The sequence below is a fragment of the Schistocerca nitens genome, chromosome 9 (genome assembly GCF_023898315.1).
Source record: "Schistocerca nitens isolate TAMUIC-IGC-003100 chromosome 9, iqSchNite1.1, whole genome shotgun sequence".
NCBI lineage: Eukaryota > Metazoa > Arthropoda > Insecta > Orthoptera > Acrididae > Schistocerca > Schistocerca nitens.
Genome location: NC_064622.1, coordinates 61434612 through 61446782, shown reverse-complemented (window position 1 = coordinate 61446782; position 12171 = coordinate 61434612). Strand labels below are relative to the sequence as shown.

The 12171-nt window shown below is 40.2% G+C and overlaps 1 protein-coding gene across 1 annotated transcript in view; it reads left to right on the top strand.

Moving 5' to 3' along the window:
• The window catches only part of LOC126204000 (phenoloxidase 2-like), a 274659-nt gene that overhangs the window by 159004 nt on the left and 103484 nt on the right, over window positions 1-12171 (top strand). The window contains exon 10 of the mRNA XM_049938431.1: window positions 10034-10222. Coding sequence (XP_049794388.1) covers window positions 10034-10222 — 189 coding nt within the window. The remainder of the gene's footprint in view (window positions 1-10033; window positions 10223-12171) is intronic.

Below are 12171 nucleotides of genomic sequence, written 5' to 3'. Positions count from 1 at the left end.
CAGCCCTCTAGTCCACCAACATACCCACAGTCTTTTTACTTCTCTTCTTTTCCACTAACCCCCCCCCCTCCTCATTGTTACCCTGCTAAGCCTCCCCCTTCCCGCCCCAGCCTCCTCCTTATCCCCACCACCTGGTTCCTTCTCCCATTATGCGCTGCATTGCTGCTCGCAGTGTGGCCTCAGCAGCCAGAGACTGTGGTCACATGTGTGTGAGTTGCATTTGCGTGAATGTATGTGTTGTCTGTTTCTGATTAAGGCTTTGTTGGCTGAAAGCTCACTTTCTGATAGTCTTTTTGTGGTGTCCATTTGTGACTAAGCATCTCTGCTTTGTGGTGAGTAGCAACTATCTTTTTCATAATATTTTTGTGTTTCATCACAGATTTTCCATTGTTGAAGGTAACCATATATTCTCTAGACTGTCTAGCACTTTAAGGCATGCAATCTCCAACTGCTTCAGTACACGAAAGTTTCTCTAAGTATTTGGTCTCAGACTGCAACTGCTGGTGGATAATGGCTTGCTTGATTGTGCAGTACCTCTCTCTACTTGGCAGTGCACATTGATGTGAATCAGAACAAGTTGGTATTCTAGCTGCATGAATCATAACAAAGGATTGTTTCACCAAAGTGGTGTCTTTACAGCAATAGATCCATACCCGGCTCAAAAGCAAAGCTGGTGCAATGTCCTTGGGGATCCTTCATAACCTGATGACTCCAATGATGCCCCTGCTCCTTCATCCCTCCTGCCTTCTGAAAAGTGGCATTTGACCGCACCCATGGCCTTGCATACCCAGGCATCTGTGCTTCTGCCACCCTCATGAAACAACACTTCATCTGGCCAGGCATCCAACGTGACTGCCGCTACTGGGCCCAGTCCTGTGTTCCATGCCAGCGCGCCAAGGTTGGATGGCATGTTCACTCCCCTGCAGCCACCTTCACCTCGACACAATACTGGTCCACACACGTTCACCTCGATACTGTCGGTTCAGTACCCTCCACCAGCAGGTATTGATATTTGCTGACAATTATTGATAGATTTACTCACTGGCTGGAGGCCACCCCTTTCCCAACATTTCAGTCAAAACTGTGGCTGCAGCCTTTGTTCATGTCTAAGTGTACCACTTTAGTTGCCCACACAACATCACTACTGATCATGGGTGGCAGTTTCTAATGGTTTGGCGACAATAGAAGCAGTGCAAAACTGGATTGGGCACTCTCCTTTTCTCTTATTACAACTGACTTACTTGAAATGTTTAGCCAATCCTCTTCTCTGGATACGCAGCTGCATCGATCTCCACAACTTCTTCTCTGAAGAAATAATGCTGGTTAGAGGGATTAAAAGAAAAACTCTATTTCTCTCTCTCTGTTCTAGAAATAACTAGGTACTCTCATAATACTTTCAGTTCAGTTCTGGTATATTTCCATTTGCACCAGTCTCACATAAGTATACAAATTCTTGCAAGTCAATTGCGTCTTTAACCATCAGATACAATTAAGTATATTTACAATGTGGTGAGTTTAATAACCATCAGAAATTCAAAGACAGTTCTTGCTTCTAGCAAGTCTAACACAAAAATTAAGAGTCTCTAGTCAAATCATATTTCATTTGTTCATAACAATTACAGTCATTACAGTCATTACACCATCAAAGAATAATGCGTGCTTGCTCCTTGTACGTTGCATACAGCTTCTATGGTGCGAGCGGCAAACATTGTCTGCGCCGATCGTCCGCCACGATTGCAGTATTCTCCTGATTAACGTCCATCCTGTACACACAAAAACCAGTGGCACGGTAGACACATCTCCACTCTCCCACACTCATACTTAAAATATCGAGTGTTCGAGTCAGTGGAAGACCAAGTATCTCTAGAATTTACCCCAAAATTCTCGAGGCACTACATATCCCTCCCCTTAGCTCTAATGTGTGACATTTTATACATATTCATCATGTACATTAATATCTCCCATAACACTAATTCACATTTTAATTAGTATACATTATATTTCTTCTAGTAATCGTGCACTTAGTATCTAGTTCTGCTTTCTTCGTTTTGATAATTAACTATCTGAGCATTTCACCTACTATTGGAGTTAGTACTTTTATATCTAGGAATCGTATGGACGAAATTCTTGATTTCCAATCACCAACTCCATGTGTCATAGACACTTAATTATGTCATTCTTTACTCTACTTCTCTGTACTGATTTTTCTTTAGTACGTATTAGTTTCATTATCTACCATAGCTTGCAGTCTGGAGGTACTCTGAGAAATTGAAAGTGTTCTCTCCGACACTCATAAACATAAAACATAACAATGCTAGTGGAATAGAGAATCCAAACTTACCAGAATAATCTCTACAAAATTTTGTGACTTTTGTCACAATACTGTCCTTTCCCTCTAGGAACAGTACCTATACCTTACATACAGGTTGATCCTATGAGTACCCTTTCTCCTTCTGTTACTATTTTCCTATGCTACAGGTCAATCCCCTTCTTGGTGCCTCTGTCTGCACAGTATAGGTCAGCCTTCCTTAGGTCTGCCTACCTGCCCTTTTATATCCAATACATGCTGGGTACGCCCTCCTTATCCTTCCTGAGTAGGCATCATGCTTCATTACCCTAGTATACATCTGTATGTACAATATAAATATGTGTATGTGCGGATGGATATGTGTGTGTGTGCGCGAGTGTATACCTGTCCTTTTTTCCCCCTAAGGTAAGTCTTTCCGCTCCCGGGATTGGAATGACTCCCTTAAAACCCACATCCTTTCATCTTTCCCTCTCCTTCCCTCTTTCCTGATGAAGCAACCATTGGTTGCGAAAGCTTGAATTTTGTGTGTATGTATGTGTTTGTTTGTGTATCTATCGACCTGCCAGCACTTTCGTATGGTAAGTCACATCATCTTTGTTTTTAGATATATTTTTCCCACGTGGAATGTTTCCCTCTATTATATTCACATCTATTATATACATATTAATAAATATCTACATGATAGTTTTCTCAAGTAAGTAGGTGATGTAGAACTGTCACAACAAACAGCCATGTGTGCATATTTCCCTATGTGCACATTCCTCCCCTTACAACACTTGATGGTTCTTACATCATTTTTGTCTGTACTTTCATTGTTTGCGTCTTCATGTTTCATTGTGTGTATGCGTAAGTGTGTCTGTGTATCCTGATTCTTCGGCCTACTTATATGAAATAAGTTGAAAGTTATTGAAAACCATGGAAAATAAGAAGGACTTGAGTGATAGAAGTATATGAATATGTAAAGAGGGAAAGATAGACCAGCAGTCAGATGAGAAGTAAGAAAGGAAAAAGTAGAAATGGTTGCTAAGATCGAAGAAGAGAAAGAAGATAACCCCAAAGACAGGAAACCCATCCCACCCCCCGTCCCCAGGATCCCTACTTCGCCAGTACTTAAGTGAGAAGCCGGAGGAGGTATGGTGTTAAACGTCTCCTACAGAATGGACATTTTCACCTTCACCTTTGAAGTCCCCAAAGAAAATCTTAGAAACCCCTATGGAATGGCAAATTGTGAAGAATCAGTCACACTTGTTTGCGAGGGTCGTTTGGAAGGTGTGGTGTGTGTTCTATGTTAGCCATGTTTGTACTTACACTACCCACCACTTCCAAAACTAATACAAACCCTCTGCTTTACATCACACCTCATAAAAGGTAAAAATGTTCTATAAAAATAGAAAATTATACATTACAATCAAGTAGTTGTTTAGTTAATCAATTTACACTATATTTTATACACACATAAAATACTGTGTTTATTTTATGTCATCTAGACATTACTCAGTTTAAATAGTGTCATCATATTATACCTTTCACTCAACTAATATTTTATTCATTTCATTTCATGTTTAGAGATCATTGTTCATCAGTGATTCTCTTAAGTTTTCTACTTTGCCGTCATATCTGGTTTTCTATGTGCTAAAATTATAGGATAGTTTAAGAATCCAAGAATAGATTACAAAATAGTTTAAGATTTGAAGGGAATTCGCTGCAGGAAAAAATAGCACAGAAGAAACACCGAAAACAACTAGGTCATCACTCCACCCATTAACACAGAATGTTAACATCCCTGGGAGATATACAACTTTATGTCTTTAACATTGTATTTTCCTTTTTCTGATCCTGTTATAGGACCTACTAAAGCTAAGGCTTTGGGATCTATCACCGCTTGTACTCGGTAAGGTCCTTCATACTTTTGGAAAAATTTACGTGTCTCCTTCTTCAGGGCAGAGCTCTGAAGATGCTGTTTTACTAGAACCAGGTCATTGACCTTGTATTGAGGTTCAATAGCTTTTTCATTTTGTCGACTTACTCGTTGTCATGCCCTTTCAACCAAGTTCTTAGAAACTATTGTTTGATTAAATTTGTCATCAACAATAGGTTGTTCCGGCCAAGTAAAACATTTAATAAGAGGTTCTCCCACAACGGGTTGGCCTATTACTTCCAAAGGTGTTAATTCAGTTGATAAATGCAGTTATACATTTAAAATAAGCTCAAAGTCTTTACTATCAATGCCCATGACGTATGTTTTTCATGACAATAGGTGCAGCATAATTTTCCAACTTCTTTCATAACCTTTTCACTTGGATTGAAAGACTGTTTATAGTTGAATATTAATATTTGAGGCACGCCTTCCCACACTAAAAATTATTTAAATTCATTACTGACAAATTGTGGCCCATTGTCTGTACGAAATCATTTTGGTTTGCCTACCTCGAGAAAGTATTGTTGCAGACAGTGAATCACGGTTGGTGTATTTGCTTTCTTCTTCTTCTTCTGTAGTGGTCAATCGTAGGATTGGTTTGCCACAGCTACAATGGCAGCTTGTCTCCATTCTGTGCATCTTTCAGCTTTTCTCTTCATTTCTTTATAGGTGTTACATCCCACATCTTTCATGATTTGATCCATGTACCTCAGTCGTGGTCTTCCTCTTGGTCTTTTTCCCTCGACATATCCCTCTATGATTGTGTTCAGGAGTCCTTTGTCTTAATAGATGGCCTGTAAATTGCACTCTTCTTTTAACAATGAAAGTCCAGAAGCTTCTCTTCTCACCTGCTCTTTCCAGAACCACTTCGTTTGTGACCTTGTCGATACATTTTATTTTGAGCATGTGTCTATAGCACCACATTTCAAAAGAATTTAGCTTCTGGTCTTCCTCTGTCCTGAGAGTCCATTTTCACACCCATAGCATGCCGCACTCCACACATATGATTTCAAAAATCTTTTCCTGATTTCAAGGCTGATGCTCTTAGATGTTAATATGTTTTTCTTCTTGTTAAAAGCAGCCTTTGCTTGAGCTATTATACTTCTAACTTCTGCCTTTCTCCTTCCATCCCTGGTAATATTACTGCCCAGATAAGTAAATTTATCAACTTGTTCAAGCAGTTCATTGCCTACATGAACTTGGACTTTCACTTGATCTTCTTTGTTGCATGCCATTACTTTTGTTTTTGCTTTATTAATTCTCATATTATATTCTTCACCCATAACTTTATCCATTCTATTCAGTAGGACTACAAGATCTTCTTCACTTTCAGCCAGGACAGCTATATCATCGGCATATCTTATCATATCTATTCGTTGGCCATGAATTACTATACCTGTCTGTGAATTTTCCTTTACTTTTTTCAGTGCCTCTTCAATGTATACGTTAAAGATAACAGGGGATAGTGCGTAACCTTGTCGGACACCTTTCCGTATCTGCACCTCTTCTTGTTTTGCTTTCTTAATAGGATGTAATTTAACATACTTCGACAAACAAGATTGCAGTATTCTCCCGATATATGTCCATCCTGCACACACAAAAACTGGTGGCACGGTAGACACATTTCCACTCTCCGACACTCATACTTAAAATGTTGAGTGTTCGAGATGGTGGAAGACCGAGTGTCTCTAGAATTTACCCCTAAATTCTCGAGGCACTACAAGTTCACCTTGGCCCTCTTCTGATCTCTGGCAGCCACCTCTGGCTCCAATTTTCACAATACCATCAGTTACCACCCTGCAGCTAACGGCATGGTGGAGCAGTTCCACCCCACACTTAAAGCTACCCTCACATGCTATTTTTCTGAATGGTCTGCTGCCCTGCCCTGGTAGTTCCAGCCTCTAGATCACACGCAAAACTTACTGGGGAACTTTGGCTGCTGAGCTGGTATAAGGACAGCCATTTGCTACTCCGGCGTGTTTTTGGAAGTGACCCCACTCCTTCCTGACAGCATCATCCCAGGTCTTGTACAGCAGATCCAGGTCCACATGGCCCAACTGCGGCCAACACCACTGCAAAAAAATGGTTCAAATGGCTCTGAGCACTATGGGACGTGACATCTGAGGTCATCAGTCCCCTAGAACTTAGAACTACGTAAACCTATCTAACCTAAGGACATCACACACATCCATGCGTGAGGCAGGATTCGAACCTGCGACCGTAGCGGTCACACGGTCCCAGACTGAAGCGCTGAGAACCGCTCAGCCACAACGGCCAGCACACCACTGCAGTGGCAGAATGTGCATCATACCTTCATCCGCCATGACTTCACAGCATGCACACATGTCATGCTTCGGGTGGATGCATACCAACCGCCAATACGCCCTCAGTATTTGGGCCCACAATGTTTCAACGTGGGGACAACACATTCCCCATTCATCTGAATGGGTCATGACAACCATCTCCACAGGTAGGCTCAAGCCAGCCTACATCCTAGAGCCCCCTCCAACCAACGAGCTCAGCACCATCGAGGTAGAGTTACCCTCATCTACTATTGGATCTAGCCACAGCTCCATCAACAATGCGCCCGATACAATGCAGGCCAACACTGTCCTCTCTGGTGTTCCTGATGTGCCACTGGCTGATGCCACCCCCGGTACCATGTCCGGCACACCACCAACTGACGCTGCCTCTGGTCCACCACCAACTGACTACATGAGTGACACACCTCCCAGTACCGCACTACCCCCCTACCCCCCTCATTTACCCCGCACAGGCGCCCGCCGGGACCCTGATGCCGCCACCGCACTACCCCCCTCGTTTACCCCGCACAGGCGCCCGCCATGCTCAATAGAGTGTCATCACCACTGCCACTAGCACCTGCACCATTGGAGCAGTGACACTACTTCACATGCTCCCTACACCATGTGCAGGATCTGCCCCTGCCCCTGCTTTCACTGGAAACCATAGCATGAGCACACCAGCAACAACCCATGCTTGCCCCACAGCAAGCATTGTCAGTCACCTTCAAGCATCCCTCTGCACAGTTGGCACCGGTGTTTTACTCTCAAAAGGAGGGAACTATGTGGTGACTTCTTCCCTTGCCTCCATCTGTAGCAGAAGATGACAGGCTGCATAGACCAGAAACCAGCCACACACCACCCTCGCTGGTCACTTCTGCTGTAGGGAGAACTTAAGACGGCCATGCTTTCTGGATGCTGGGCATGTCAAACCATCACTCGACCAGTCTCTTGTTCCGCTCCGACAAGGCAGCATCCCTGGCCGTGCATTTAGCAGCTTGCCCTTGCAACACCACATGATCTGTGTTGCTGTCCACCACACTTTGCCAGGGTATGCGTGAACCACAGAACACTTATCCTGCACTCGTTGCTGTTGTCCTGTCACAATCCTTTTAAAGAGATGAGTGCTATTGCATTTTTTCCACGCCACCTTCCTGAGCTGCATCTTCTTGAGGTAGTTCTACTGCCTACAGGAGTACAAAGTCTGATACCAGATGCCCAATTCATCTCCCTGGTATCAGCAGTTGGAATACTGCATGCAGTCTAGTGCAAATACTGCAGTGATGTGCAGTGTGTGCCAGGACTACTAGGCCAATTTGCAAAGCACGCCATTGAAGCGTTTTTCCCACACCGTTGGATGATGTCAAACAAAGGTTGCCAGCCATCCATGATCCATCCAGTCCAGACCCTCTTCGATTAAGAGGTATTAGCCTAATTGTTAAGGCTTTCGTGGTCACTTGTTGACAAACTGCCTATTGGCTTCTGTCTCGGGTTCACCACCGGCAATGGAGGGTGAAGCTTTGACAATGCCAGCCACTCGTGCTGGCAAAATGTCAGAAAAATCATTAGATGAACGTCGGGCGAAGAACCCGAGACAGAAGCCAATAGGCAGTTTGTCAGGTATTAGCCTGCTTTGAATGTTAATATAGTCGTTAACTTTTGGGGTTAGTATATTACAACCAGCCCGCATGATTCTTCCAGCGCACCCTTTCACGTACTGCCATTTTCTTAACTAGCACACCTCTTAGGCATATACCCCCTTACCTGTAAAGAAGGGAATATAATTCTTTCCTTCAGCGGTTTACAAGTAATATTCACAACCAAAGAATGAAGAAAAAAAACTACAATATTTCGTTTGCCACCAATGAAATTCAGTAATCAGACTGTCTTTAGATAAACTAAAGGAAGTCATCCTAACTGCTTTACCAAAACTCTTATATGTTTTGGATTGTATCTCTTCTAGTATTAGACATTTATTATTTAGATTATGCAAACTTGCTATGTTATCACAAATAGGCACACATCCAAAATGAGCAAGAGAAAAATGTAATAAAAAGCTATGATATTCGAATGCCTTCACCAGGATGGCTGTCAACTCTAAACAAACTTCTTATCATACTTGAAATTTCATTGAAGTTGTTCCAAGTGACCAAGAGCTCTCTTCAGAGAACCCTTAGCAGCCTATAAAGCAATTGATGCAAATATTGCGTGAGAGCATGCTTATCAGATAAGATTTTAAGTGAGAGCCTATGCTATAGATGCAGTAAAGATATGAAAGACACTAATTAATGTTCTTAAGATATAAATAATGTAATTGGATGGAAAAAAAAAAACTCCTTTCCTTCTCATCCTGTCCAGTAGGCCTCCCCTGACCCGAGCTTCGGGGTGACTTCCAAACTCTAACTCTTCACCTAAACCTCTCCAGTCCTTTTCCTTCACAGTCTCCCTTCCCCTTCTGCCCTTCTGCCAGTAGAAGGAGCCACTGGCTCCAAAAGCCTGCATACTTAAAACTCTTTTTATATGTGTGTTCACCTGCTGGTTCTTGGTGAGTAGATTTATTACCTATCCAATTATATTAAATTATGTTTTCCGCAGCTTGCTTATAGATTCTTGACAGCTAAAGGTGTGGTCAGTATCAAATTGCAAAGTTTTATTTATTTTTGTTTAGACTTCAGGTGAACTGAAGTAACAACAATACCAAAGATTGTTATATGATTTAGGGAGAAAATTACTTTGTACATCTCCCTGTAGGCTGTGCATCAACACACGAGTTATATGATCAAAATGTTGCAATAAACATATGTTGTACATATTTTGGCTGAAACAGTCTTGATGTCCATAAATTCCACTTTTGTATAATTTGGACTACTGTAGATAGCGTCAGTTAGTGTCCAATAAATGTTAAATCTCTGCAATGTCTCAATTGAAAATGTAGGCAAGGAAGAATCACAGCTATCATAATCTTCAGGCTCAGAATTGACATAGTGATTAAATCAAATAACTCTGCACTGAATAGCATAAGCTTAAATTGTTCATAAAAGCAATAGATGAAATTGTAATGTTTGACCTGTTAACTTTTATTTAAGAAAAAATGCCCATTTTATGCTGGAGACTGCTAGTAAACCTGCACATCTCATATTGAAACACAGTGGTTTATTTTTATTGTCTGTATAGCATTTTGTGATTGTGATATTACTGAATAAATTTCTGAGGATGCAGAAGTTCATCCCTCTCTTTTTCTTTCCTGCTCTAGAAAAGGTCTGTGGAGTTTCAGCACCCAGGAATCCATTTTGTTATTTCTGTGTAACAACTGTATCTTATCATTACTCCCTCACTCTGCCAATAATTATTTATCCATTATGTTGTTCCTGTAAAAAAGCAAAAATTAAACAGAAAAATCAAGTAGGGCATCTCAGTAGTAGTTAGATAAACAAAATTCCTGGTTACTGTAATACTGTGTTACATAGTTCCATTGTTGTAACAGATTTTTTATTTTGTAACATGCAGCTCAACTTTGATGGAGTTCGAGTTGCTGCTGTGGAAGTTATGTCACAGAATGTATCAAAGAATGAATTTCTCACATTCTGGCAACAAAATGATATAGATCTTTCAAGAGGATTGGATTTCGCACCAAGAGGCTCGGTACTAGTTCGGTTCACTCATTTGCAACATGCACCGTTTGTCACTCGATTTTTGGTAAGTGCTTTATAACTAAAATACTTCAAGGATAATGTGGGCTACTTGTCAAATTTAATATTGATTTTGTTATTAGTTGTACAATAGTTACTTGTGTGAGGCAGTCCATAGTCACGTGTTATCTCTTTTGGTGCTGTTTCTTTTACCTCATAAATTTTCATTCTTGGCTTACAATGACGCTAAGCTTGATTCATAACTTGTATTAAAATTTCTGAATCTCTCACACACCTCATACCATTAGGCTACAATATAGTTTTGAAACAGAATATTTACTTATATCTAGATAAGGGAAGTAGTATAGACCATAGTGAAGGCTGTATTTTTATCGTAGCATTTTTGAGTACTGCCACAGTTTTCATAGTTGGCCTGTTATACAGAGAAAGTACAATTAAACTTTTGTAATATTTTTAGTTAGTTACATGTACCATTTCTGATATTCATGCTAAATGTTATATTCACTCTCTTTGGTCAAGGTTTCCATATATAATAAAAGTCAATAGTGACAATAACATTATATTAAGTTTTTAACTCCTGTTCCCTATTTTAAAAAATTCCTGAGCCCTTTTCCTAGGCCAAAACTACGTGAAGCAGTACTAACCTGGTTTGGGTCTCATCTTCTCATTCCCAGTAGCACCTCTGCCTCCAGGTCATCATCTCAACACTGAAAACTTTTGGGTATTGAAAGTTGTTATACAATAATGAACGCAACACCAGTGTTTTTTAGTTTCATGTTGGCACACTTTTATTATCTTTAAACTGACTATAAAAACACCTCTAATGCTTCCATTCATACTTAAAAAGAAAGAAGCTAACCACTATCCAGTGATAGTTTTAGTGGGAATACTTATTTTGGCTCTCCTCATTTCATAAATCACAGTTTATAGAAACAGACAGCTGAAGTCACCATAAACATTTAGTGTGGCACAGAACAAAAATATTTACGAAGTATAGTTTGGTGAACATTGTTTATGTTTGCAATAAACAAAGAATTTCCCATAGATATTTCACACATACATGTTGTTGACAAAAGAACTGACAAGGACAAGTGAATTGTTCCAGATATGATGGTGGACCAACTTTTATTTTTCTCACTGGAGAATTTAGTATGAAAAAATAAAACTTTCATTAAACTTTTTCCAGGCTCCAACTCCATTACATAATCATGAACACCAACACGGATACTCAGTCGTACGGGTGTGTGGTGTCAGGTTGATGATTTTTGAGAGGGAAGGGTGTTAATAAACTGGTGCAAAAATATTATGGAATTTTGGATACTACATAATTTTTCCTAAGACTTCTGGGCTGAAATTACTAAAGCTGATGAGCTAAATATTGAGGCAATAATTCGGTGTACATAATTACGTGTTAGTTAACAAAGTAATAAAAATTACAGAACTATTTTGTGTGTCTATCCTGCAAATTACCTATTTGGGAATACAGTATTGGAAATTATTGTAACTTATGCAAATTCTTAATTAGTGACTTAACTGATTAATGATGGATGTCATTTGGTCCAGAAAATGTAGAACGACAAAAGTGTAGTGTCAAACTTGGGAATTGAGCAGGTATAATGGCACGAAAGGCAACAGTAGTTTTGGGTGTCCCTGACTTTATTATTAACTATGTGTTAAATTAATTACCTTCGGGAAAATGAAAACACGTTACAATAAAGTCTGGAGTCACAGCTTACTAGTGGCATACATCAATGTTTACAAAATTACGGATTAGCACACTCAAAATGTGCAATTATCAATTATTAGTTATCCTTCATTAACAGTTTTCAGTAAACCTAAATATACTACTGTAATTTTGTACAGACCATAGCATTGTGCTGTATATGTATTATAGTTGACACTCGCAAACAATGCAATAAGTATATCTTTCCGAAGAAGGGCACTAAGTGCTCGAAGCTGGTAAAGAAATTAAATTTATTTCAATTGGTAAAGAAA